Source organism: Molossus molossus, unplaced genomic scaffold, assembly GCF_014108415.1.
Source record: "Molossus molossus isolate mMolMol1 unplaced genomic scaffold, mMolMol1.p scaffold_m16_p_10, whole genome shotgun sequence".
In the NCBI taxonomy this organism is placed as follows: domain Eukaryota; kingdom Metazoa; phylum Chordata; class Mammalia; order Chiroptera; family Molossidae; genus Molossus; species Molossus molossus.
Window position 1 is genome coordinate 15,279,052 of NW_023425345.1, and position 27,930 is coordinate 15,306,981.

Consider the following 27,930-nt stretch of genomic DNA (forward strand, 5'->3'; position numbering starts at 1 on the left):
TAAGCCAGAGGGGGAGGCCAGTGCCCAGGAGCAATGGGTAGTCCCCTTGCCCAGAGGACAAGGACCAGAACATTTTATCTAACAGCACATCTTTTCCTTTTTAAAAAATTTTTTTTTCTTTATTGATATTAGAGAGAGAGAGGAAGGGAGAGGGAGAGAAAGATAGAAATATCAATGAGAGAGAACATCGATTGGCTGCCTTCTGCGTGTCCCCCACTGGAGACTTGGCCCATAACCTGGGCATGTGCCCTGACCAGGAATCAAACCGGTGACCTCTTGGTGCATGGGTCAATGCTCAACCACTGAGCCACACTGGCCGGACCCAACAGCACATTTTGTCCTCCATCCTGCTTACTAAAAGCAGGCTGCTCAAACAGAAACAGCATCTTCAGAGAAGTGAGCAGGGAATTTCAGAGGCTATTCAATGAATGACATCGCTCTTCTTCCTAGAGTCATTTAGGAACTGCCTTTGTGGGAGTTTGCCCAGAAGGCAGCTCTGAGTCTGTCTCTCCTTTTGCCTTCACCTATTAATAGAAAGTGCGAGGTCAAAGTCTAAGACATGGAAAGATATCCTATTGATAAGTTGACTGACATAAGCTCGTTTTTCTTTTTCAATAAACCCCAGAACCTACACTCTCCTTTACACTGACCTGACATTTTGTAATAAAAAGGTGTTTTATAATATTTGACAATACGTATCCTAAAATTTTCCAGAATGGTTACAGATACAACGCATCTAAAAGCTGAGCAAAATAAAAGTCAGCATAAGATTGACTTAACAGAATGTACATTTTTCCACCTCCTCTGCCTATCAAAGGTAGGCAGATTTCATCTAATGAATAAAGGTATACTATTTTAGTTCCCCAAAGCAATTTATTTATTTATAGAATAATAAAGTAAAACACAAAATATTTCTTTCTGTTTACTTAAATGCATACTCAAAGTTTTAAAAACATCCTGCCTTTCCTCATATTTTATTAAAATGTGTGATAATGAACAAACAAGGTCCTGTCTATAGAATATATAAATATAAATAAGCATTACTATATTTAACACTGTTTTTTCCTTTTTAAGAGCTGTGACTGGTGACTGATATTTCTATATGTGGGAGGGGCTGACAACCTTACTTATTAAGAGGATGTTTTATTTTGTACACAAGTGAATGTTGTTCACTGATTTATAGTTGTGACTACTTTTGGAAAAAGTATTGGTGGAGAACAACAGACCATTCTATCCAACAGCCAATGGATTTGGATTCACCATAATTTGGGCTTTACTTATTTATTTATTCATTCATTCATTCATTTATTTTTGTTAATGTGTGTTTGTTTTTTCCAAAACACAAAACCAACTTTTAAAATGCTCATAATCCTTGCATACGCTTTAGTGGCGACTATCTTTGGAAAGTTCTTGACAGCAGGATGAAAGGCAGGATGGGAGGGAAAAGGTGTGGTCCAGGAGCCCTGCGGATTCAATACCAACCTACTCCACTCTCTCAAGCTGTGAGACCTGGGCAAGCATCTCGGTGTTGGCAGCTTTATCTGCAAAGGAGGAGATGATAATACTACCTCATGAAGCCACTATAAAGAGAAAATGAAATAAAGAGTCTATGGTGGGAATTGCTCAGCCCATAATGGAGAGTCATTACCTGCCCCAATTTGAGTCCATAAATATATATTTTTCAATAGTTTTAGGAATGGCAATGTGAAAGAATAACTTATTGAGTGACTGATGAGTGCTTTCTTTTTGTTCTATTGCTTTTTTGCTCTTCTTTGCCATCCCAAAAGGGTAGCCATGTTTTTACATTCACTTGTTGAGACAAAAGCTAAAGCTTTCTACCTCTAAGTAAAGATGAGCTCAACACAGGGCTTCTGTTTTCAAACTCTCACGGGAAGGGTGGTGCTGGATCACCTCAAAGATGATGGAGGTGAAGGTCAATGCTTTTATTGTTGGGAGAAGCAGCCCGGCCGGTGTAGCTCACTGGCTAAGCATCGACCCATGCACCAAGAGGTCGCCAGTTCAATTCCCGGTCGGAGCACATGCCCAGGTTATGGGCCCGACACCCAGTGGGGGGCATGCAGGAGGGGGCCATTTGATATTCTCTCTCGTTGATGTTTCGATCTCTCTCTTTCTCCCTCTCTCCCTCCTGCTCTATCTGAAGATAAATGCAAAAATGTCCTCGAGTAAGGATTAAAAAAAAAAAGTCTAACTTAATCCTCAAAATGACCCTGTGAAATAGATACGATCTCTGCTTTGCAGATTAGAGGCTCAGAGAAGTTCAATAGTTTGCAAACTAAGGATTGGCAAGCTGGGTCTCCACGGTATCGCCTTCTCTTCTGGGGTGAGTCTTCCACTGAAAGGCAGTAGAGTTGGACCCATCTCCCCCAGACATCCGTGCACCTAACACGTGGATGTGATTGACCTTCTGCCAAACAGATGCCCGTGGAAAGACACTGGCAAAGTGGCAGTGAAGCAGGCGCTGTGCTTTGCAGCTCCTGTCTCTGCGGGCAGGCAGGAGCCGGCGTTTCGCTGTGTCAGCACCTGGCCTCCCGTGGCTCACGTCGAAGGTGTGGAGAGGCAAGACTCAGGGCATTCGTCGTGTGTCTGCACACACTTAGCAGGCGAGCCATGGCTCTGGAGCCAGTCACTGTGGTGAAGGCAGCTTCCTGATACCCCAGCTTCTTGAACCGCCCTGGCAGGCCCCTGCAGGGTGGCTCTGAGCAGCCTCTCAGCATAGAACCTGCTCCTCCGCCCTTCCAGCTTCTCCTGCATTCATTCCCTTCTGCTTGAAATTTGGGTTTCTGGCTTATTTCACTAAACAATGACTGACACCTTAAGTCCCTTGCTTACCCGGTCAAAAAGCACAGAGCCTGGATCAGTGCATGCCTGCCAAACTCCAAGGTCCGCACTCCCTTTGGTGGGAAGCCGTGGAGTGACGTTCGTTTCGCATCTGTAGGGCAGGTATATATCCGAGGGGTGTGGGTGGGAGGGCCGCGGGCTCAGCTGGTAGGCGGCCTGCCCTGGGGCGCTGGTTCTCCCCGCTCTGAGCCCTGTTCTGAGCGCCTCCTCCCATGCACTAGGCGAGGGCAATTTTCATTTGTTTTCTCAAGAGAACATGCACAAAGCACAAAGGAGCCCACTGCTGGCTGTCAGTCACCAAAGCCTGAGCTGCAAGGTCCCAGACACTAAACGTCCCCAAGTTGGGAGAGGCAAAGAGGAGAGGAAAAGAGCTGGGACGTGCTCAGGACCTGAGGAGGTCCTGCGCCCTATCCCTCCCACGCCCCAGCCCCACACTGAGTGCTGGGGTGGGTGCGATGAAAGATTACAGGAACTCCACGTCGTTCGGGAATCCTAGGGCAGAGGGATTCTTGTGTCCTTTCCTGGGGGGCCTCTGGGAGGTCAGCGGGGTCCCCTGCACCCAGCACGGCACAGGAGCAGGGCAGGGGCTGCAGGGGTTCTCTGGCAGCAGGCATTCCAGTGCCCCACCGGGCTGGGGCAGGGACCCAACACTGAGCTCCCTCCGGGGAAGCAGGAGGCCAGCCAGGACGGAGGGGTGTGCCCAGGGCCCCAGGGTGGAGCCTCGGAGACCTTTCTCACCGGGCACTAAAGAACAGCTAGAACAACCCCAGCAGAGCCAGACTGTGTGTTAACAGCACCGAGAACCAGAGCTCCGCCCACCCCCACCAGCGCCCATTCTCGCCACAGGGCTATTAATCCTGGAACTCAGATAAAACCCCAGAAAAATGATTTTGTTTGTTTGTTTGATGGGCGTGGTGAGTAGAATAATCCTGAGTTAAATAAAATAAAGTTTCCACTAGCGCTTGAAATCCAATTATGCAATTGCACACGGGCCCTCGGCGCTCTGCTGTCTCTTACTGTACAGCTTCTAGTTCATTCTGACACTGGCCCTTGAGAATCACTGGTCTCAAACAGGGTCAGCAAACTACTGCTAGGTCCAGGGGCCAAATTCAGCCCATTGCCTGTTCTCTCTCTCTCTCTCTCTCTCTCTCTCTCTCTCTCTCTCTCTGTGTGTGTGTGTGTGTGTGTGTTTCTTTCCTGCCCATTTTTTGTCAGCTAACTGAAGCCACAGCCATCCCTCCTTTGCATGGCTGCATTTGCAGAGTTGCATAATTGCAACAGAGAGTGCTACGGTGCAAAGCCTAAAGCATTTACTATCTGTCTCTACAGAAAAAGATTGCCAACCCCTGGCTTAGACCATGGCTCTGTCTGGCTCCATCTCATGTCCTCCCTTATACTCTGGTCCTTTTGATGCCACTGTGTGTGTGTGGGGGGGGGGGGGTGTCAATGAAAAAGCCCCGCCTCCTTTCTCTGCTCTTAAAACTGTATTTACTTCCAGATCCAACTTTTCCTTCCCGAACTCCCCCGAGCCTTGGTTCTCTTTTGGCCACTTTTCCATCTCCTGTGACCCTGCCCTTCCCTGGCGACCTCCTACCTCTGACTTCTATTCTATATCCTTTATGAGAGTCTCCGCCCCTGCCTGCCTTTAGAGTCAGGGTTTCTTAGGGTTGTCCTCGGCACACAGGTCACACTCCAGTCACCCTGTCACATCCCCGAATTCTTCCCAGGAGGACCAGGTTTCACTCCAGCCTTCACCTGTAAGGAGGCGAGCTGGCCCAGGTGACTTTAGGGGCTTATGTCCTTGGCTTGGGCAATACCAATCCCTTAACACCTAAATGAGCTCTCGATTTTCCTCCTTAGTCCGCTGAACTAGTCAATATTAGTCTTAAACAAATAGCTCAAAGAGTAGAATGATCATTTAGTGGGCAAGCAATAAAAGGTAGCCTAACCCAGTGGTTAATAATAGAGGCCCTGGAGTTAGATGTATAAGCTGTAGATTAGAAGCTCCACCCCTTATCAGCTGGGAAGCCTTGAGTAAGTTCATTAACCTCTTGTATCCACTTTCTTCATCTATCAAAGGGGGACAAGGTGTGAGACTTAACAAGTTGACTCCTGAAGTATAATAAATACATCGCACAGCTATCAGCACTGGCCTCCAAATCGCAGCTTCTTTTTGAAATGATATGCTTATTCTTCACCTTTAAAATGGGTACAGCAATCCCTACTTTCCCTGGTTGCTGCAAGGACCTGAGAAAATGTTTATAGCATCGGCATGTCATTGGCATTGAAATTTGTAGGTTCACATTTATAATGGGATTTTTCTTTTGAATCAGATATTCAGAGTAAACTATGCATGTTCTTTTCTATTTCTCTCCGAGCAGCAAACATGCCTTGGTCAGGCTGAGTGTTCCCGGCCAGCATTTTCACCCACTGCACTTCACTGTGGACAACTGGAGAGCACCGCGTCACCTTTGAGAATGTCACAATCACAACGCACAGCCACGTTGCTGGGCCAGGTGAGTCAGCGCAGGTGTCTGTTAGGTATGATTTCCTTCAGTAGTTCCCAAGCTTTAGCCAGGAGGGCTTGTTAAATCCCAGATTCTTGGGCCCCATTCTCATAAATTCTGTTTCAGTAAGTCTGGGGCGGGGCCCACAAATTTACATATCCCACAACTTCCCAAGTGGTACTGAACTGACCCTTCTGGACAGGGAACACGCTTTGAGTAGCACTGGTCTACACAGACAGGGTGGACAGGCCTTTGGAATGAGTCAGTATCAAACAGAATAAGTCTTGCCACACAACTGATAATGGGTGGGTCATCAACATGTATCAAGATAAGCAGAAAATAGTCACATTGTCACTGGACTCAATGTTAATGGAGTCTAAGACCATAACGACAATAATGATAGGCATTTATTGAGTTTGGGCTATGTACCAGATTTTTTTTCTCAGTCCTTTGCACACATTGCATTTATTTGTATCCTTTTACTTTAGATGTCTTTAAAAATTAATAACGACATTCCCTGGATCATTTCTAGGACCATCTGATACTGCCTTTCAAACTAAATGTCCTCATGTTTGTTTGCGTCCATGATCTCACTAGCAGTAAGAGGCACGATTTATTTGTCAAGAGCTATGAAAAAGTGGCAAAGGTAAACTTCGTAGGCCTGGATGTCCTCAGCTCAGGGCTGGCCAAACAAAGCCCTGGATGAATCAAGGTTTGGATGAAGCAGTTGTTTGAACAGAGAAAAGCAGCAGGGGACCGAGGCCTCGTATGACCTGTGGCATTCGTGGGCCAACCAGACTCAGAACCACCTCTGCCTCAGTAACATCTTGAGCAACAAAACCACGTAATATGAACTGTCTATTATTTCATTGATTTTATAGTTTTGTTTGTATTTAATTTTGTGCATTTGTGGGGTTTTTTGTTTTGTTTTGTTTTTTGTGGTACGTGCCCCTAGCAGGAACCAAACCCAGGACTCTCCGGTCCGCAGGCCGACGCTCAACCGCTGAGCCAAACTGGCCAGGGCTGTGCATTTGTTTTTATTCTTTTGTTGTTTAAAATCTTTTTGTATTAAAAAAAATAGCCTAAGGAAGTTAATAAGAGCAATTTAAATCAACGTGAGAAACATGGTTCACATGAAGAAAGTGGCCGGGTGGCTGAGCCGTACACCAAAAAGGTTGTGGCCTCGATTCCCGGGCCTGGGCAGGAAGCAACCCATCGATGTTTCTCTCTCACATCCACGTTTCTCTCCCCCTCCCCCTTTACGTCACTCTAAAAATCAATAAAAACATATCCTCAGGTGGAAATTTTTTTTTAAAGAATGTTTCTTTTCTTAAAAAATGAAAATTACTTCTTGGATTATGCCCCAAATATGTCATTTTATGCGCTTCATCTTTTGGCCCTCACTGCGCCCTCCCGAGTAGCAGATCCAGCCGCTTTCTGACTAGGGCCGCGGCGAAGCTCTTTTGCTTTTTAGAGGTCAGTAGTTGATTTCTCAAACCCACGTGTAGAATTTTTAATCCAATTTTCAGGCCGGTCATTTTGAAACTATTTTATTTTTTTCTAACCATTGAGCTATTCCTCCACTTTACTTCAACTCTCTCTCTCTCTCTCTCTCTTTGATTTCAGAATTTTTTGTTTCTTTTTTTCCAGCTTTATGGAGATATAATTGACATGCAATGTGCGCAAGTTTAAGGGGTACAACACGTCGATTTGATGCCCTTACACATGGCAAAACGGTTACCCCCACAGCCTTGGCCAACACCGCCATCAAGTCACATCACTGCCATTTCTTTTTTGTGGTGAGAACATGTAAGATCTACTCTCTTAGCAACTCTCAACTCTCTTTCTTTTAACTGTCTCAAAAGCAGATTTCCATCTCTAATACTCTGCCTGCTCAAGAAAAAAAAAGCCACCAAATATGGAGGTTGAAGGATAATATTTACTCTTATCCTTTGGAGATACAAAAGAATTAAGTAGTATAAAAGAGTTTGAATATAGTTTTACGAAGTAGAGTTTTATATGCGATGGTCATGGATTTTCATACGTCATTCAAATAACATTTATTCCATACTTCCTATGTACCAGGCACTGTGTTGAGTGCGATGGGGCCTAATAAACCTGAAGACATATCTAAGCCTTCAAAGCATTTACGAGTTCTCTTTTCCCCTATTCAAACTTGACTTTCCACAAAGAGAGCAGGGATATGTTGAAGACCATAAATGAGATCTTTTCAATGATCTTTATAGATCTGTTTTAATTTTTAAATGTGCGGCATAAACACTACTTTGTGTTTTAAAAATCTAATGACATCACATCAAGTTTTTAAGAGGTGACTAATGTCGTTTTTGGGGGATTTTTTACACAATCTGATTATTTGAACTTTCAAAGGTTTGACGTGTCCTTGAGCCATTTATATGTGACTGTTTGTTTTTATGGCAATCACTGGCATCTGGGAACCTGAATTTGGCACACCATTCAATAGATTCTGCTCAAGGGCAGTTCTTATTCAGCTTTCAATGTCACTGAAGCTAACAGAGTGTCTACGCGTCGTAGGCATTCCACAAATATTTGTCAAATGAAGAAATGCAAAGCTAAATGGCCTAACCTACTAGTCCACTCTGTCCTTTTCTCTGAAATTTTGGGAACTTACTACCTGTGTCCTTGTCGGAAGAGTAATCACATAGGACTTTACATTGAGTCATTTTTATCTTTCATGTGTTATATTTTATTCATTCTAAATGGATTGCAATTTCATTTAGAAACAGCATCTCACAGATAGTTCCTCCCACATGATATCTCTTGAAATAAGCTATCACTACTTCCTTCTTTCTTAATTTTAAAAGAGATTAAGTTCAAGTCTCTTTTTAAAAATACAACAAAAACAAACGAAAGCCACAATCCTAAAATCCTTCACTATGTGTAAGGTTGTGAATAGAAAAAAGGTGACTGATGCCTAAGCTAAATATTCTAACAGCCTTTCCCACAGATCTGGGGTATCCCAACAAAGGTGAGGAGATAGGAAGAGGTAGGAGAAAATGGGAAGTTATCTGGGAAAAGGGAAGAATCCAGTTTGAGGGGTTTCAACAACCAGTATAGTAAAACCTCAATGCCAACCAAAGGCTTCTTACCTTTGCACCCCTCACAGGTCAGCGCGTTATAATGGTACCCTGACGCTCTGTCGCCGCAGACGACACACAGCTCATCTCCTTTTATTCTCCCCACTGATGCGCCCAGGCGGGCCTTCTTGGTTACAGGAATCTCTGCTACCTCGGTCTCTCCCGGGTAGAGAGTTTCAGCTGGCATCGGCTTGAGTTCATACGTGCCAGGCGAGTACCACTCTTCGGGCTGCTGGGGGTAGAAACCCAGGCTGGAATAGTAGGATGAAGAGGAAATCTGTGGTTGAACTTGAGGAAACTGAATGTTGTTGTATTGTGAGTATGTTTCCACTTCTAGATTCTGCCCCAGAGGACCTGCTGTTGGCTCTGTTAGTACACCTGAGCAAAAGCGATAATAAAAACTGAAATTAACATTGTCATTCTATAAATTAAAGAGGCAATTTAGCATACAGTATGTTTAAAAGTGGGGGCTCTGAGAAAAGACTGAAATATTTATCTATATGAACAGTAAAAACTATTTTTACATTTTTAAAAAAGCCTACATAGAGAATTAAAGAACTAAATTACAAGCTCAGAAAAATATCTACAACATGAAGGACTGACCAAATAGTCATATCATTAATATGTAAAGAGCTCTTGCAAACCAATAAGAAAACACTCCATGTGGGAAAAAAACAACAAAAACAAAACAGGAACGTTGAAAAAAGAAAAGCATTATTCAACATGCAAAACATTTACCATTCCATGGACAAATGATAAAGGACATGAATAGTCAGTTTTTAGAAATAAAAACACAAGAGTGTTATAAAGATACAAAAATGTGCTCGTATTTGCCAATAATTAAATTTAAATTGAAGCTACAATAAAAAATATCCCAGTGTTCACCCTTAAATATATAAAGGTTTAAACCATTTGGCAACACACACTCATAAGAAAGCAAAATTCTTGGAGGGAAATTTGTCAAAATCTTTCAGCATTTAAAACTCAAATACTCTTAACCCAACAATCCACTGCTAGAAACTTCATTTTAAAGATATGCTTGCAGCCCTGGCCAGTTTGGCTCAGCGTTTAGAGCGTCAGACTGTGGTCCAGAGAGACCTTTGTTCAATTCCCGCTAGGGGCGCGTGCTTCAGTTGCAGTTTGTCCCTGGCCTTGGTTGGTCATACGGGTGGCAACCACTCCATGTGTCTCTTTCACGTCAATGTCTCTCTCTCTCTCTCTCTCTCTCTCTCTCTCTCTCTCTCTTTCTCTCTCTTTCTCTCTCTCTTCCTCTCTCCCCCCCCACTCTATCTGAACAAAGAATGGAAAAATGTCCTCAGGTGAGAATAAAAATAGATAGATAGATAGATAGATAGATAGATAGATAGATATGCTTGCATCTGAATAAAAAAAAAGAAAACATGTAAAGTGGTCATCTACAGCAACATTTGTAAGAACCACAAATTGAAAATGATTTAAATATCCAGCAACAGGAGTCTAGTTAAATACATTATATTATGCCCATACACTGAAATACTATGTAGCTGTGAAACCATATGTGCTGATCTATATGTGCTGATATGGAAAGGTTTCTACAATGTGGTGCTTTTTGAAAAAGTTAGGCAATAGAATACTGTGTGTATTTATATGATATTAAAAACACTGTGGCCCTGGCCAGTTTGGCTCAGCGGTTAGAGCGTCGGCCTGCGGTCCGGAGAGACCCGGGTTCGGTTCCCGCTAAGGGCACGTACTTCGGTTGCAGTTTGTCCCCGGCCCTGGTTGGTCGTGCAGGTGGCAGCCACTTGATGTGTCCCTTCACGTCGATGTTTCTCTCTCTCTCTCCCTCCCACTCTATCTGTACAAAAAATGGAAAAATATCCTCGGGTGAGGATAAAAAACAAAACAAAAAAACACTGTGTGTGTGGCAATATTTTTGCACAGTACAAAAGGAACTGGATGCCCAGCCGGTGTAGCTCAGTGGTTGAGTGTCGACCCATGCACCAATAGGTCCCTGGTTTGATTCCTGGTCAGGGCACATGTCCAGGTTGTGAGCCACATCCCCAGTGGGAAGCATACAGGAGGTGGCGAATCGATGTCCTCTCTCATCGATATTTCTATCTCTCTCTCCCTTCCTCTCTCTAAAAAAAATTAATAAAGAATTATAAAAAAAAAAAAAAAAAAGAAAAAGGAACTGGATGATGGTGACTGAGAAATGAGAGTGTTGCATTGTTTTCTGGGGTGGGAGATTGCACACTCTTTTTACCATTTGTAATTTTGCCATTTATATGTTACTTTAATAAATTTTTTTTAAAGGAGAAGCTTTTTAAAAAAGAATGCAGTATCTGAAATTAGTCTACCTGGGTTCAAATCCTAGCTCTATCTTATTACTTATTATCTGTGCATGTTGACAGTTTACTTAACATCTTTAAGTCTCGATTTTCTCTTTATAAGACAGGGTATAATACCTACCTCATTCGGCTGACGTAAGGATTAAATGAGATCATGCATGCAAAATGGAAGCACTCGGCTAACACGTGCACACACAAAATGTCAGATAAATTATAGCTGCCAGCAAAATGGTAATACTAATTATTCCTGCCATCATGAAATGAGCCCTTAGCTACAAAACCTCTAGGCAATAGAAAATGATCAGGTTGTAAAAAGGCTCTATTTTCTAGAAACATAAATTATGGCTCTTTAGAAAACAGCAGCATTTAAATTATACAAAACACTAAAAATTTTCATAGACGTGAATAAGGTATAGGAGAGTGTACAAATGTGTGTGATTCTTCAAAGCATAGTCAGACAACCCTCGACTAAAATTCAAACTCCACCTCTGTGTACAATGAGGCTTTGTGCAAATTATTTAAACTACTGATAATCTCAATGTTTACAGCAGAAGGCTTGGGATGAAAATATCTATTCAAGGGTTGCTGGAGATTGAGATCATGCAGATCCACAATTCCTCATCTGAAACCTTTTGAGTCACCTGTGTTTTCAAATTCAGCGTTGTTTGGACCTTAGAACAGAATACAGTGCTATTTCTCCCAGCATGGCCTGGGGCAGAACCCAGAATCGAACAGCAATATTTCCCACAATGCAATGTATGAATATTCACACTAAGAGGAATAAATCAAGGCCATAAATACCTTCACATTCACTCAGGTCAGGTTCTGCCACTGAAAAAGTAGATGCCACTCCTTGAAAAAAATGCTTAGATTTTAGAGTGTTTAGGATTTGGAATGGTCAGTTAGGGATTGTGGGTCTATGCATCTGGCTATGCCTGTAGAGTGTTCTTTACGATGCTCCAAAGACGGTTGATAATACCATGATTATTACTATTACTGTTAGAAAGTGTATCACAGGGCTCTTCCTCGTGCCAGGCACTTGTATATCCTCACTTCCTTCTCCTAAATCCCACGAGGAAGTAACAATATTACCCAACTTACAAACTAGTAGCTTGTGACATGGAGAATTTAGGCAACTTGACTCCTACCTACCTAAGTAGCTGAGCTTTGAACTTTGGGAGTCCGACTTCAAAGCCCAGTGCAGAACTGTATCTCTCCACGATAATTTCAGATGTGTGAGGCTTAGGGCATGATTGAAAGCCTCCCGTCCTCTCTCGAACTTGAGTTCTTTAGTCCCTCCAATGCTCCTGCTAGTAGGGAACCTCCAGCTCGGGCTGCCGGCACCCCCTCCTCTCTGAGAGCTTCCGCTCACCAGTATCCACTCACCTGCAAATTCCCCTTTAATGTGGTTTCTCTTGGAAGTTTTTCCTGACTCTAAGTCCCTGGGACTCCTGGCTCTGAATCTAGTTCTATGGTACTTACCTTCCCTGCCTGGGCCAACCTTTGCTTATCTGTAAAGACAACTCCATGCTGGATAATCTTACAGTTCTTCTTTATATCTAAAATATCTATAAGTGTATGACGAATGGCCTATGGGCATTAGAACTCAGGGCCTTTAGACAATGGCAAAGTGGAGTATATGCATATTTAATGTTGTTGAAAAGAATGCTTTCTGCATTGACCCAGGAAATGATTGACAGAGTACAAAGTATACAATATGTGTGCAAATATCAATCTCCTCTAATTCATGCTCCACTTCATCATATAAAACCAGCATTGAGTCAGAATATCTGACAGACAGAAACAGTTGTCTGCTGACCACAAAATGGAAGAATATAAAACTATGAAATACAAGAGAAAAAAGAAAAGATAGATATAAAATCCTGATCTATTTAATAATTAAGTGTGACTAAAATTTCTGGAGTGAATAGAATCAAAAAGAACTGAGCATTCAAAACAATTTCACTGGCGCTTATTTCTAGATGTTGTCCTCCAAACCATTTTACCTCTAATCAACTCTGCACCCCTTCCCCCAAGCCCCAGTTTCTCTCCGCCTACACTCCCAGGAAGGTTAAACAGCTTGCCTGAGGTCAAACAATCAATTAAGGACAGAATCTGGGTTCTGTAGACAAATGCCAGTTCCAAGATCTCTGAGCGTTATTTCAACAAAGCAAATCTTAATAATCAAGAGACACGGTGGAGTTCCAGCACAAGCCAGGTCATGGTAACAACATCATAGCAATCTCTGGAAGCATCTCAATTAAAATGGGAAGCTTCCACAAAGACATCAGTTCTATTACACGGAAACAACCAGACATGGTCAGAACAACATTAGCGAACAGTGCCTCTATTCCCAAAGCACATCTGCTACTAGTATTTCCCGGTGTCCCCACCAGATCTCTCCAGAATAGACAATAAATATATAGGCAACTTACAATAAGAAAAACCACCATGGCCAACTTTTTTCAAAATGGGGTACTCCTACTGTGAACTGACTGTGAGACCTTGAACTACTGCCTAGCAATTTTGTCCATTTCTTTTGTAAACGGGGGCTATTAACACCCAGGCTTGCAATCTCATAACGTAGTTCTGAGTATAAAATATAGTCAAAAAATTTTTGATAAGTTGAGTACCATTAAAAGACATGTTTCTTTTTTTTTTTTCTTTATTGAGAGAGGGAGAGAGAGATAGGAACATCAATGAGAGAGAACAGCGATTGGCTGCCTCCTGCATGCCCCCCCGGGGATTTGGCCCACAACCTGGGCATGTGCCCTGACCAGGAATTGAACCGGCGACCTCTTGGTGCATGGGTCAATGCTCAACCATTGAGCCACACCGGCCAGGTGCATGGGTTGATACTCAACCACTGAGCCACATTGGCTGGGCACATGTTTGTTTCTTAAATAATCTAGCAAAATCCTGACTCTAATGACAGTTAATTGATAGTTAATTAGTAATTCTTAACACCTATCGGTCTGTTTTGATGACATAAACTAGGACACTTTTACACATATATATGTATATTGAACACTTACTCTTTGCCTGACGTGGTGCTAGGCTCTGAGGATAAACAATAAGACAGACAACAGACAGACAACAGACAGAAAAGGCCCAGCCTTTCATGTGTGGTGTGTGTGTGTGTGTGTGTGTGTGTGTGTGTGTGGTGAGGGGGAATGTCAAAGACTGGGGAATAAAACCAAGTAACCAAAGACAAATTTTCTGATAAAGCGTAAGATGTGGAGGAGGCAGAGGTAGTAAGTCAACTTTAGAGAGTGCTTCCTGAAAAGGTAAATTTATTTCTACTTTAATATAATTTAAAGGGAAACACTTTAATATAATGTTAAGATATATAAGATATATACACACAGATATATAATTTCGAATTTGTGAGTGATTTTTTGGAATCAGTCTATCAAGGAGTTGGAAAATTTGGATTTCTTATTACAGGAAATTCTACATAAATGAGGGTATGAGAGTTGAGGGAAGAGTTTTTCCAGGGGAGCAGTTGAATGGAGTCAAGGGGGTCTCAGACCCCCTGCAAAGGACAGCAAAATTCTTCTGGGCAGAGAGACGGTAGCACGTGGCAGTTTCCCTAGAGGAGCTCCTTCGAGGGGAACCCTGAGAAGTGTCCACACCCACCAGCCTCTAGGCGCCGGCCGTATGGAACACCGAGCACTCGAGACAGGGCTGGCGCTAATGAAGAAATGAATTTTTCATTTAATTTTAAATAATTAAATTTTTAAATTAAGTACCTGCAGGAGGCCAATGACAGCATATTAGTGCAGCTCTCAGCAGCCTGTGGTCAGAACCACTGTGTACCCGAACGGGAGAGGCAGGTTCAGTAACAACTGCCCTTGCCTGAGATCCCACCACTCCTGGGCCCGACAGAGGGCCAGGTTTTAACGTTTTTCATTGCTGGCGTAATGCCGACCTGAATAAATATATCATGGATGTTTGTTAAAATGTTTCATGAATGGGAAAGTTGCCTTCTCTGCCTGATTTATTTCCTAATTCGTGGCTTCTTAACTGTATGCTACGGCTTCGTGCGCGGACTTGTTTGCTGTTCCCGGTGCCGGGCGTTTGTGATGCTGGCGCCTCTCCTTGAGGTCTGCCCGAGCGCCCCTAGGTAGAGCTGGCCTCTCCTACCCTCTGCACACACCTCTGCTACAGCTGGTTCCGATCCGTTTTGTTCGTCACAGGCTTATCTTCCATGCTAAACTTCAGGGAGAATGACACACTGATAACGAGGGTCCTACTCCATGGACAACTCTGGATTCAGCTCACCCACAATTTGCTAGATGTGTGAGCTGGGGAAAGACATTGAGCATCTTTAACCTTCTGTTCCTTCCCCTGTAACGTTGGAGTAATACAGGACGTAGGTGACAGGCTGTATGAAGACAAACTAAGACCAAGGATGTAAACAGCATAGTGCCTGACAGCATTCATGTTCGATACATAGTCACTGTTGTGCTTGCTCTGTGAACTCTGGAGAATTATACTACATTAACTATATTATTACCTTGTATTATTCCTGGCACCTTCAACAAAGCCTGATACAGTTTAAATGTTTCATAATTGTTACATAGTAATAGAAAATTTGTTTCCCCAGCCTTTTACTAACTTCCATTTTAAATACAGTGTCAGTCCCTTTTAAACACCACACTGAAACAAGCTAATACGCTACCAAGTCAGGGGTCGCAAAATATTCCAAACTGTAATTGTTGTAAAAATGATTAGAGTTTCTCTTTTAGCTGGAAATTTAAAAGGCAAGACTCTTCTTGGAGAAAACTAGTAACACAGGCAAAATACACTGTCTTCATTCTCATCTATGTTTTCATCACAATTCACGTTTTTTTCAGAGAAAACAAATAGTTGAGGCCTAAAGCTGAACCCTCAGGAGAAATGTGCTGTGTAACTAGTTCAGAAATAAGTGTTTCTCCAACTCCTTTTCTCGCTGCAACCCACAGTTTGAAATGTATCTTATGTCTTGACTCCTGTACATACTTATACATATAGGTAAGTAATTGAAACAAAATTTCTATGAAGCAACACCCATCTTTACTCCTTGAGGTGCATGCTGACATTTCTATTCCATTCTGTTCTGTTCTGTTCTGTTTTGTTCTAGTCTAGTTTTTAATGCTGATCACAAGCCACAATATAGCTTTCATGATCCACTGCATTTACAAATAATATTATTTACAATGTTATTTCCAGTGTCCACAGGCATCAGTGTTAGAACTGCCTAGTGTTTCACTTGAAACAATGGTGCTGATTTTACATAATATCCAATGAAGAATTTTAGGGAACACGTACTTGATCTCAATGAAATACTCACCTACCTAGAGCCCTATAAAAATCACTCCACCCCAACTTCTCACTCCAGCCTTCTGGTTCCGACTGAGTCATCTTTGACAGAGATCTGCTACTGTCATCTCAAACAAAAGCCCCCACATTTCCTCTGTCCGGTTGCAGAAGCTGGACCAAGAGCCCCTGTGAACAGTGTCCTACCTTTGGCAGGCTTCACGCTCATCATTTCCATGACAAATCCTGGTGACGTGCAGCTGTGGCAAGGACTAATTGGAACTGGGTTTTCTAACTCCTGAAACTGCATTACCATTCTTACCTTCTTCCCAGCGACTGAAAATGAGACTAGGTAAGAAGTGACAGAGGCCAGAGGTTGTGTGGCTTACTGATTAACTTCATTACTGAGCAGAATATTTGTAAATGTTTATGAGAAAAGTCCTCTATGCCAAATTGCCTAGTAAGCGGGAAACCAGTCTCTTGGATAAACATTTTGGGGAGTACTTTCTACTTTAAGAACTTTTAGAGGGTGGAATTCTGTTCAGTTACTCTAAATGTGGATCGGGCGGGTCAAGCGCCACGTGCTACGTCGTCAACTGTGTTCCTTTCAAAAGGCTACAGAATGGTATAGTTTTGTAACATCAGAAAATGTTAAAGCATAAAGTTTAACAGCATGAGGCCAATTGATCTGGGTTTATATCTGGTGTTAGGGTGGAACTGTGCTCCCTCCCACCAAATTAATATGTTGAAGTTCTAACCCCAGTACCCCAGCCAGGGACATTATTTAGAAACAGGGTGTTTATAGAGGTAATCAAGTTAAAATGAGGTCATCAGATTGGTTTCTAATCCCATAGAACTAGTGTCCTTATACTAAATGGAAATTTGGACAGAGAGACAGACACAGATAGAGGGAAGACGTTGTGAAGAAGACAAGGGTAAAAACAGTCACCCACAAGCCAATGTTCTCCAAGGCTCTCCGTGGTCAGGAACATAGATCCTTCCCTCACAGCCTTCAGAAGGACCCAACCCTGCCAGCACCTTGATTACGGACTTCTTGCCTCTAGGACAGTGACACAATACATCTGTCGTTTAAGCTGCCCAGTCAGTGGCCCTTCCTGGCAGCAGCTTTAGCAAACAAAGACCTTCAGGCTCCCTTGGCAGCCACTAGCTGTGTGTACCATGGACAAATTCCTGAACCATTTCCTGCCTCAATTTCCTGATAATCACACAACCTCATAGAATTATTATGAGGATGAAATAAAATGAAATTTATAAAATGCTCGGCGCAATGGGTGGCTATCCATCATCATCATATTGATGTCATTGATTATTCAGCTTTGGACGCATGTTTTAGGGTGGCTTGCATACTGAGTAGAAATAATTTCTGCAGGAGAACTGGTGATTAAAAGCTTGTAACTGTGTTATTTTTTTGGAAGAGAGGGCTTTCGAACAGGACTCAGTGGGGCCAGGGGTGAGCTCAGGCATAATGCGAGCGGAGGCACTCTGTACCCTTGGGCCAGTCTCTCAGCTCTGTGGGCCGCATCTGTATACATCAACTTCGTAGATCATTCCTGCCCTGCATCCCTCGCAGATCTGTTGTGACATAAAATGATGTAATAAATATGAGAGCAATTTTAAAAGGCAAACGTGATCTCTATAAATGTAATGATCGTTGCTAAGATGTCTCTACAGCCTGTACAAACTTCGAGTGTTTTTTTCTTTTTCTTTTTTTGAACATTGTTGTACTTTTGTTTATTTTTCTAATTTTATTGATTTTTAGAGAGAGAAGAAGGGAGAGGGAGAGAGAGAGAAACATCAATGTGAGAGCATGACGCCGGTGGGCTGCCTCCTGCACACCCCCTACCAGGGATCAAGCCAGCAACCCGGCATGTGCCCTGACGGGAAATCTAACCAGCAACCTTTCCATGCACAGGATAGCACCCAACCAGCTGAGCCACACCAGCCGGGCTAGAGTGTTTTCACATGCATTATCTCATCTGGTCCTTACTTGCACCCTTTGTCGAAGGTATGATACCAACTCTCTTCTACCCTATTACACAGACTCAGAAAGGCAACTCAGTGAAGTTCAGTGATCTGTCGAAAGTCACCCAGTTATTAAGGGATAAACCTAAACATTAACCAAGATCTTCCGACTCAAGACCCCATGGCCGAACAACTAAAGCACATGTGCCCTCATTGCTGAGAAAGAAGAAAGGAGTGACGGGCTGTGGGTATATCCGGTTTGGATTGCTCAATCAATGGTTGCCATTTGCAAAACTGTTCTCCATTCTCGGTTTACTTCCTACCTCATTCTCCTCTCCTCACAACCCAAGAGCTACCCTTGCCTTGAGAAGGCCTTATGTGGAAGAGCTACCCAAAGGATGTGAGCCAGGACAAGCTACCTCTGAAGTTTCTATTTCAAAAATCCTGTGCTGAGTTTTTCACTAGTCAAACAAATGGATATGTCTGTTACCCTCAAAAACTTCTATTGAAAAAAAAAAAAAAAAGAAAGAAAACCCCAAAGACTCCATCAAAAATCTACAAGAGTTAATAAATGAATTTGGCAAAGTAGCAGGATACAAAATTAATGTCAAGAAATCAACGGCATTCTTATACACGAATGATGAACTCACAGAAAGAGAAACTAAAAAAGAAATCCCATTTATCATCACAGCAAAAAAATTAAGATACCTAGGAATAAACTTAACCAAAGAAGTAAAGGACCTGTTCACATTAAACTACAGGTCATTGAAAAAAGAAATAGAAGAAGATATAAAAAAAAGTGGAAGCACATACCTTGTTCATGGATTGGAATAATTAACATCATTAAAATGTCCATACTACCCAAAGCAATCTATAGATTCCATACAATCCCCATCAAAATACCAATGACATATTTCACAGAACTAGAATAAACACTCCAAAAGTTTATGTGGAACCAAAAAAGACTCCGAATAGCCACAGCCACAGCAATCTTTTTTAAAAAAGAACAAAGTAGGAGGGATCACATTACCAGATATCAGCTTATACTACAAAGCCACTGTAATCAAAACAGTCTCACACTGGCAGAAGAACAGACAGATAGATCAATGGAACAGAACAGAGAACCCAGAACTGACCCAAGACAGTAAGCCCAATTAATATTTGACAAAGATGGCAAGAGCATGCAGTGGAGTCAAGACAGCTTCTTCAATAAATGGTGTTGGAAAAATTGAACAGCTACTTGCAAAAAAATTAAGCTAGACCACCAACTTACACCATACATAAGAATAAACTAAAAATGGATAAAAGACTTAAATGTAACTTATGAATCCATAAACATTCTAGAAGAAAATGTAGGCAACAAAATTTCACACATCATACCAGCAGAATTTTCACTGCAACCACACCTAAGGCAAGAGAAACAAAGAAAAAAATGAACATATGGGACTATATCAAACTAAAAAGCTTCTGCACAACAAAAGAAACTCAAAATGGAAAGGGAACCCACCATATGGGAGACCATAATTGCCAATGATGCATCAGATAAGGGGTTAATTTCCAAAATATACAGAGAACTCATACAATTCAACAACAGGAAGACAAAGAACCCAATCAAAAAATGGGCAGAGGACCTAAATAGATACCTCTCCAAAAAGGACATACAAATGGCCAAGAGACATATGAAAAAATGCTCAATGTCAATAATCATCAGAAAGATGCAAATTAAAATAACTATGAGGTATCACTTCACACCTGTCAGAATGGCCGCCATCAACAAATCATCGAACAACAAGTGCTGGCCCTTGCCAAGTGTGGAGAAAAGGGGACTCTAGTACACTGCTGATGGGAATGCAGACTGGTGCAGCCACTGTAGAAAACACTATAGTGTTACCTCAAAACGTTAAAAGTTGAACTGCCATTTGACCCAGTGATCCCACTTCTAGGAATATACCCTAAGAAGCTTGAAACACCAATCAGAAAGAATATATGTACCCCTATGTTCATAGCAGCACTATTTACAATAGCTAAGATCTGGAAACAACCCAAGTGTCCATCAGTAGATGAGTGGATAAAAAAGCGGTGGTACATATACACAATGGAGTACTATGCAGCTGTAAGAAAAAAATGTCTCTATCCTTTGAGATGACATGGAGGGACCTGGAGAGCATTATGCTAATGAAATATGCCAATCAGAGAAAGACATATACCACATGATCTCACTTATTTGTGGAATATGATGAACGAAACAAACTGATGAACAAAACTGACCCAGAGACATAGAGGTAGGGTACAGACTGACAAACCCCAGAAGAGGGGAGTTTTGGGAGGAAGAGATAAACCACAGAACTTATATGCATGTATGCATAACCAATGGACAGAGACAACAAAGCTTGGGAAGGGGTGGGGGAATGGGGAGGAGGGTGTCAACGGGGGGGAAAGGAGAAACATCTGTAACAAAAACTAATTAAAATAATTAATATATGAGCAGGATAACTAAGAAACCCTCATTACTGAGTGAATCCACACAAGATGGTCTCATAATAAAACGGATTAAATCTCTTTGCTTCTCTCTGTGATAAACAACTACCTTATGTTATTTTTTTTCTAAAAATACATTTTTTCCTCTGCAGTCTGAAAGAGTACCCACTAATTATATATGGCTACTTAAATTAACTTTAATTTAAATTAAATACATACAAATCAATTCCTCAGTTACACTAGTCACATTTTATTTTTATTTTCTTTACTGATTTGAGAGAGAGAGGAAGGGAGAGGGAGTGAGAGAAAGAAACATCGATGAGAGAGAACATCAATTGGCTGCCTCCTGCATGTCCCCCACCAGGGATTGGGCCCACAACCTGGGCATGTGTCCTGACCGGGAATTGAACCAGCGACCTCTTGGTACATTGGTCAATGCTCAACCATTGAGCCACACCGGCCGGGTGCACTAGTCACATTTTAAGTGTCCAATAGCCACATGTGGATAGTGGCTTCTTCATTGAACAAAATAGATCTGGAGCGTTTCATCAGCATAGAAAGTTCTGTCAGACAGCACTGTTGTAGATGGTCCTTGGGAGCATCAGGAAGCTACACCAATCATGATGGCAAGTGGGGACATCAGCCATGAACCTATAAAAGGGGAGGGGGCTTCAGGGGTCAATGCTGGCAATGCTTTTCTGAGAACTACCCTTGAGACAAGACTTGGTCAGCAGACTTAGAGTGATACAATCTTATTGGAAAGAGTTTCTCCACCGGGGTGAACTGGCGTACTCTCCTAGCTTGGATCCTTGATCATTCCATTCGGATTCCTTGTCCTAATTATATTTTGGTTGCCCACTTATTATCTATGGATCCTTAAACAGATTATTTAACACCTTTACATCTCTATTTTCTCACCAGTAAAAGGGGAATAGTAATGGTATCTACCCTAGAGGAGTGGCGTGGTAATTAATATTAATGGCAAATAGTTCTACAGAATACTTAAGATGGGCCAGGCATTCTTCTGAGAACTTGAATAAATAAGGCAAGTATGTCACACAAAATTAAGGGATTTGCCTAAAACCACATACTAGTAAGTGGCAGAGATGGGACTGAATGTGGGAAGTCTGCCTGCGATGAAATCTAAAAGGTCCTTAGCATGAACGCACTCAAGAACTGGTAGCTGTTATCAGTATCACAATTCCTGTTATCACTGTAAATGTGTGAATTTGCAATCTGACTTTATAGTCAACATTTCTTGGCTTGGTTATCCCGAGTGCCCCTGAGATATATCTTAACCTGCAAGGTTGAGAGCCAGGCCCTGGGTGATAATGAATTCACCCACCAGCTGGCTGACTCGTCCATCATTCTTTGTCTCGTTGCATGCCTTCAATAAGCTATGCACGCCCTATCTTAAAAAGGCAGTAATATATTTTATAATAAGGAAAGGCTCTTTAAATTGTTCTTCTGTATTGTTATTAGAGAAAGAGAGAGAAAGGGAAAGGAAGAGAGAGAGAGAGAGAAATATCAATGAGAGAGAACATCGAGCGACTGCCTCCTGCACGCCCCCCACTGGGGATCAGGCCCACAACTTGACCGTGTGCCCTGACTGGGAATTGAACTGGCAACCTCTTAGTTCAAGGGTCGATGCTCAACCACTGAGCCACACTGGCTAGGCAAGGAAAGGCTCATTTTTTTTTTATCCTCACCCGAGGATATTTTTCCATTTTTTGCACAGATAGAATGGGAGGGAGAGAGAGGAAGGGAGAGAGTGAGAGAAACATCGACGTGAAGGGACACATCGAGTGGCTGCCACCGGCACGACCAACCAGGGCTGGGGACAAACTGCAACCGAAGTATGTGCCCTTAGCGGGAACTGAACCCACGTCTCTCCGGACCGCAGGCCGACGCTCTAACCGCTGAGCCAAACTGGCCAGGGCAGGAAAGGCTCTTTAAATATGTATTTACTTTAACCATTTCTAAACTTCACTAAGAAGAATGCCAGATCTGAGATTCCTGGGAGAGCAAAAGCCAAAGTCATGGTGAATTAAAAATCTTAGAGACTGCTTAAATTGGCGGAAGAGATGTGGATAAGAAATATTTAAATTATGCTCAAACGAAACTCCATTTTGTAAGATATCTTTCCACCTTCTGGAAACTTTCAGCTGTGATTCACCCATTAAGTCAGGACTGCATTCGCTTGAGTTAAACTCAGTGAATTGAATGCCTGAATTCAAATGTCAGAATTATTCCACAAAACTGCATCTCAAGACCTTTCATTGTGTTTTAAAACATCTGGCTGATGCTATAACACCTGAAAGATTCTTTCAAGTTAAGCAAAAGACAGACAAAAACATATTCCAATAAAAATAAAGGTACCCAGTGCCCTGGACAGTTTTGCTCAGCGGTTGCAGCGTTGGCCCGCAGACCAGAGAGACCCGGATTCAGGTCCTGTTAAGGGCACGTAACTCGGTTGAGGTTTGTCCCCAGCCCTGGTTGGGGTCATGTGGTTGGCAACCACTCAATGTGTCTCTCTCACATCGAGGTTTCTCTTTCTCTCTTCCTCTCTCTCTCCCTCCCACTCTATCTGAAGATAGCTGCAAAAATGTCCTCGGGTGAGGACTAAATAAAAAATAAATAAATAAATAATTAAATATAAACCTACCAGAGAAAATAGGCACAAAGAGCTAACAAAAGTATCAAGTGATGAAAAATAGCTCAGGGAATGGATCTGAGTGAACAAGATTACATGGGGTACGCTTCCCGACATGTGCTGGGTCTCCTTTGGAATGCGCTCTACAAAGACTGTTAAACACAATAATAAACTAATATAAAACCGGGGGTTGCATAGCTGTGGTTAGCAAGGCTGTCGTGCCGACATGAGAACGTGTGTTTCCTTCCTTGGGGCACCCAGAAATTCATTTCCATTCTGTTAGTTTCTGTTGGCCCCTTGAAAATTCTTTGCACTCCACAATGCTAAGATAAACAGAACTTCCTCCCTTTAATGAGGAGAGTGGTGTTTATCATTTCAACAATTTAAATAATAACAACTACATATCAAGCCCTGGACTAACTAATTATACTGTTTTATGATGCCTTGAGAAGTTTACAGAACACTACCCCCCCACAGCCATTCAGTCCTCCTAGAAAGCTGGGGAGTAAATGTCAGTAATTATACCCATTTTATAAGGGAAAAAAATGAAGTTCAGAGAGTCTCAATCACCTCTGAAACTTTATTTCTTTCCATTTCATTGCCTATTTCCACTCACATCCTGTGAACTTCTCCCAGTATCAGTAAGCTAAGTGAACTAGACTCATCCCACTGAGAGCATTTGGTGAGAGACTGTACCTTCTCTTGTGTACTCCGTGCTATTGTTAGAATGCCTTTCTACTTACTTCAGCTGAAATTCTGTGATTTTTCAAGTTCCTAAACCACAATTTGCTAAAAGAACACATAGATGTTAAGTAGCCTGCCACCTCCTGCCCTACTCACTATGTGGAACCATGGGAAGCTGTGGACTTTGTCATTATTACCTTTTATTATGCACTAATTACATAAAGACCCTGCCTTCTTCACTCACCAGAAAAGCCTTTCTTAATCCACTGAATTAATCTTTGACCAAGTTTCCTAGCTGGCAGGATTTCCCAAAGGAAAGGAGACGTAACTCTGTTAGGTCACCACGTCCTTCCTTTCTAAGGCCAGTGTGGATTGAGTTACGGATGAGCTCAGTTCTCATCTGCGTTTGTCAGGGCTGCGTGGCAGCAGGCAAAGGACATCACGAGGTTATTTATTCCAGCCCCGTTTTTATCATTTTATTCGGTCCAAGCATCTTTCCTTTTTTCCTACAAGGACCAGACTAGGAAAACAGAACTATAAGGCAAATCCGTACCCCACCCCCCAATCTTAGCTTTGCTTTGAGCGAGGGGGGGACCCCATTACACCATGTGAAAGCCCCCCCCTATCACATGCTCTGCCTCACCTCTTATTTCACTGGACATGCAGCCGATGATCATGTTGACAATTCACCTCATGCTGACAGCTTATCATCTCAAGAACACGCCACACGTCTCTTTGCTTTCTGTCTCAAAGTTCTTTAACACCTCCAGAGACTGCTTGGCCTTGTTCCAACGGGAGTGGCAAAAGCCCAGCCCAGAAGTGCGGTGAGCTCATGCCCCCAGGGGGAACCTTCCACCAGCTGGAGCCAGAGGTCAGTGAGCAAGTCCCCAGTCCCTCAGTGGACAATGCTCTGCACACGCCCCGTGGAGTCAAGCTCCCCTGCCCACAGCAGTGATCTTCATAACTTATCTCATGCCTTCCCCTCCTTCCCTGCTCGTAGCCCCAGTCCCTCGCTTCTGCTCCCTGGAACTCCTCTCCGTAAACTGCCTCTGCTTTCAGGGTAACCATTTATAGACAAGGTCCTAGAATTCCAAGTCTGATAGTCTCCTCTTACAAGTTCTGGTAAATGAAAATGCAGGGTCCAGAGTCAGTTCTCTAGACTCTTCCAACTGCCCTAAATAAAAATGAGAAGACAAGGCCCTTCCTAGTGCATTCTAGACCGTGGGCCTTTGTGTTGGCTATTTCCTCCACCTAGAATGTTCTCCTTGGCTTGCTTTTCATCCTCTGCTCAGCTTGTTTAACCACCCAGAACCCTTCTCTGACCACACCATTGAGAGCAGCCCCATCCTTCGAGTTACTATGACATCACCCTGGTTTTTTGTTTTCATAGCTCTTACCACTACCTGATACAATCTTGTTTATTTATTTGCATGTTTCCTGTGAGTCTACCCTCCACTAGGAGCTTGGCTGTCTTATTTCCTGCTTTATTTCAACGTCCCGTGTATAGGGAGTGTTCAATGTTTGGATGGAAAAGAGTTTAGTTCTCTGGCTAGTGGAACCCATGAGTTAACCCTTCTGAATCTCTGGTATAGCTCAAGATCCAAGAATGGTGAGTTAGGCACTGTGAGTTACTCATCCACAGGCCACAGTCTTTTCCCTGGTGCTCGGCACCCTAAGCTCAGGGTGGAAGGTCCATAGAATCCATCAGCGTCATCAGGACAGACAAGAAGATGAGCAGGAGGAAAAGGGCATCAAGATGGAAGTCTTCAGCCTTTACTTTGGCATACCTTCACTCAGGTATGTCGTGCAGAATGAGCCTGAGGCCCTGGGGGAAAGGCAGGTGAAAAAACAGATGCTTAGACCTGGCTCTAAGGTCTAACTTCACAGGGAAAAGGACAGGGAGCTCCAGTGGTCACACATGGTTCAGATTAGTTTGCCAGGAGGGGAGATCAGACGAAGGTATGAGGGCGCTGCTCCAGCCGGGACTAACAGCTGCGCATTGTAGCTTGTGCATCTTGTGCTATCTAGTCTTAGAAACGTTAAAAGAAGTGTTAGGAAACTGGACGAGAGTGTGGCCCAGCAAAGGAGACACAGGGAAGAACAACCCTGAGGGCAAGGGTCACCATGCTTCCTCAGCAGTCACTTTCAGATGCTCCAACTCAACAGCACTGTCACCAGATTCTCTGTGTGCTCACATCCTCCCCCGTCGTGGCTGCCGGGATCGACTTTCAACCTGAAGTGCCTGCTTGGAGACCTTAACATGCAATCATAATTCAGAGCAGAAAATGGAGATTTTATGTGGGGAAAAAAATACCGTAAGTGGAATTTTCCTTAGTCTGTGATATGGACCTACAGTCTTAATTATCCTGTGCATTCTGACTGGTAGAGCAAAAATGATAAAGATGTCTGAGTGCTTTGGGTAGGATAGGCCAGAAGCAAACGGTCAAGCAGCTACACACGGAAGTGGGGCCCACTGGCCTCGAAGGCACCCACAGGATGAAGAAAAGACAAATGGAAGAAATAAGATGCAGATAGTATGTCTAAGAACTGGCATTTCATAAATATTGCTGCCTTTGATTCCTGAGCTACCAATAAACATCACTTGTTTTCCTTAACCTCTTTTCTCCTTCCCTTCTATTATTTATGACTTGATTCTTATTTATCAAGTGCATACTAGGATTAATAAAATAGCATCACTCTCCGAAATGCTCTTATACTGTATGGGGGCAGGTAGGCATGTAATTGGGGACTACAAATAATGACCTCTCCTTGGAAAGGACCTGATAAACCAGTTTACACTAAGGTGCTAATGGCGGGTACATAATAGCATAAGCTGTTAACATCTCCCAGGGCTGTCTGCAAACACTGACTTCTGGGAATTTCAAGTGTTTGCATTTTCACTACCTTATCTGCCATGGTCCATATATTAATGTAGAGTGAATAACTCTACAAGCTCCCTTAGCAGGGCTATTATGCCAAAGGGAATTATTTTAAAAGTGGCACAAAGCTTCCCAGCCCCACCCAAAACTTACCCCTGCTGACTCTTTGCTGATATTCCCAATTAAAACTCTTTATAATGAGTTTTTTTTTCATAAATGCATAAAGTGGAGCAATATATCATTTTATGGTGCCATCTAGTTACGGATCTACAGGAAACAACTTAGTACAATTTGTCCTTGAGCCAGTTTAAATGACTAATCCTGGCATGATGCCATATGTCCCCCAACACCAGAAGGACGGTGGGTAGAAAACCTCGCTCAGAGCTATAACCTAAGTAACCTCAGCCTTTGATAGGTATAATATTAAGCCATAAGAATCATGACTTCATACTTTAATACATGCTGCAATAAGATCACACTCAGCCCTAGACCAGGAATTCACTTCTACTCCCAGCTCTGTTAATTATCTAGCCTTGTGGCCTTGGACACAGCCTAGCTGTTCTCAGCTATAAAAGAGAAGACCATTAGGTTCAATGAATCCAAGGTTCTATCTACCTCTAACCTCGATTGGCAGCTAACATTTACTGAGTCCTTAGAAGGAACAAAACATTTTCTGGACTCTCTGTGACACTCATCATCTAAGCTTTTTTCTTATGCATTTCCAAATAGTAGTTTGTTTTATATGGATTTAAGTGGACTTGACAACTTACCAAATAAATTGTCAGAAAGAGAAAAGTCATCCACGGCAGGTAAGTGGGAGTGTTGGATGAGATTCATTTTTGATCCCATCCAAAGTTTTCTACTTGAGAACGCTCCTTTGTTATCGTGGTCTTCAAAACAACACCCTGAATGGCAAATAAATAGATAGAGAATTTGGGAAAGAGGGGAGAGACATTAAGAGGGAGGGGCAGGAAGAGTACAAGCTAATTTACAAAACAGCAAATGGCTCCCTTTTGACATTTTGCCAAGACCTTTCTGTATGTACTTATCAGTATTTATCATTTTTATACTTAATTTGGACTTACAAGTGTCCAGGGTATGTGCTTTCCACAGAGATACTCTCTAATCTATCTGGGAAGACAC

General features: G+C 42.6%; 1 protein-coding gene across 5 annotated transcripts in view; it reads right to left on the reverse strand.

Annotated features, from left to right (window-relative positions):
• Window positions 1-27,636, reverse strand: part of NR1H4 (nuclear receptor subfamily 1 group H member 4) — a 56,571-nt gene extending 28,935 nt beyond the window's left edge. For 3 of the 5 annotated variants that reach the window (XM_036252029.1, XM_036252028.1, XM_036252026.1), the window contains exons 1-2: window positions 27,558-27,636; window positions 8,495-8,860 (exon numbers count right to left, since the gene is read on the reverse strand). In XM_036252029.1, the coding sequence (XP_036107922.1) occupies window positions 8,495-8,860; window positions 27,558-27,636 (445 nt within the window). Of the gene's footprint in view, window positions 1-8,494; window positions 8,861-16,317; window positions 16,449-27,557 lie in introns of those variants that run through there. The other 2 variants (XM_036252025.1, XM_036252024.1) reach the window with 1 other exon arrangement.
• Between the last annotated feature and the right edge of the window lie 294 nt (window positions 27,637-27,930).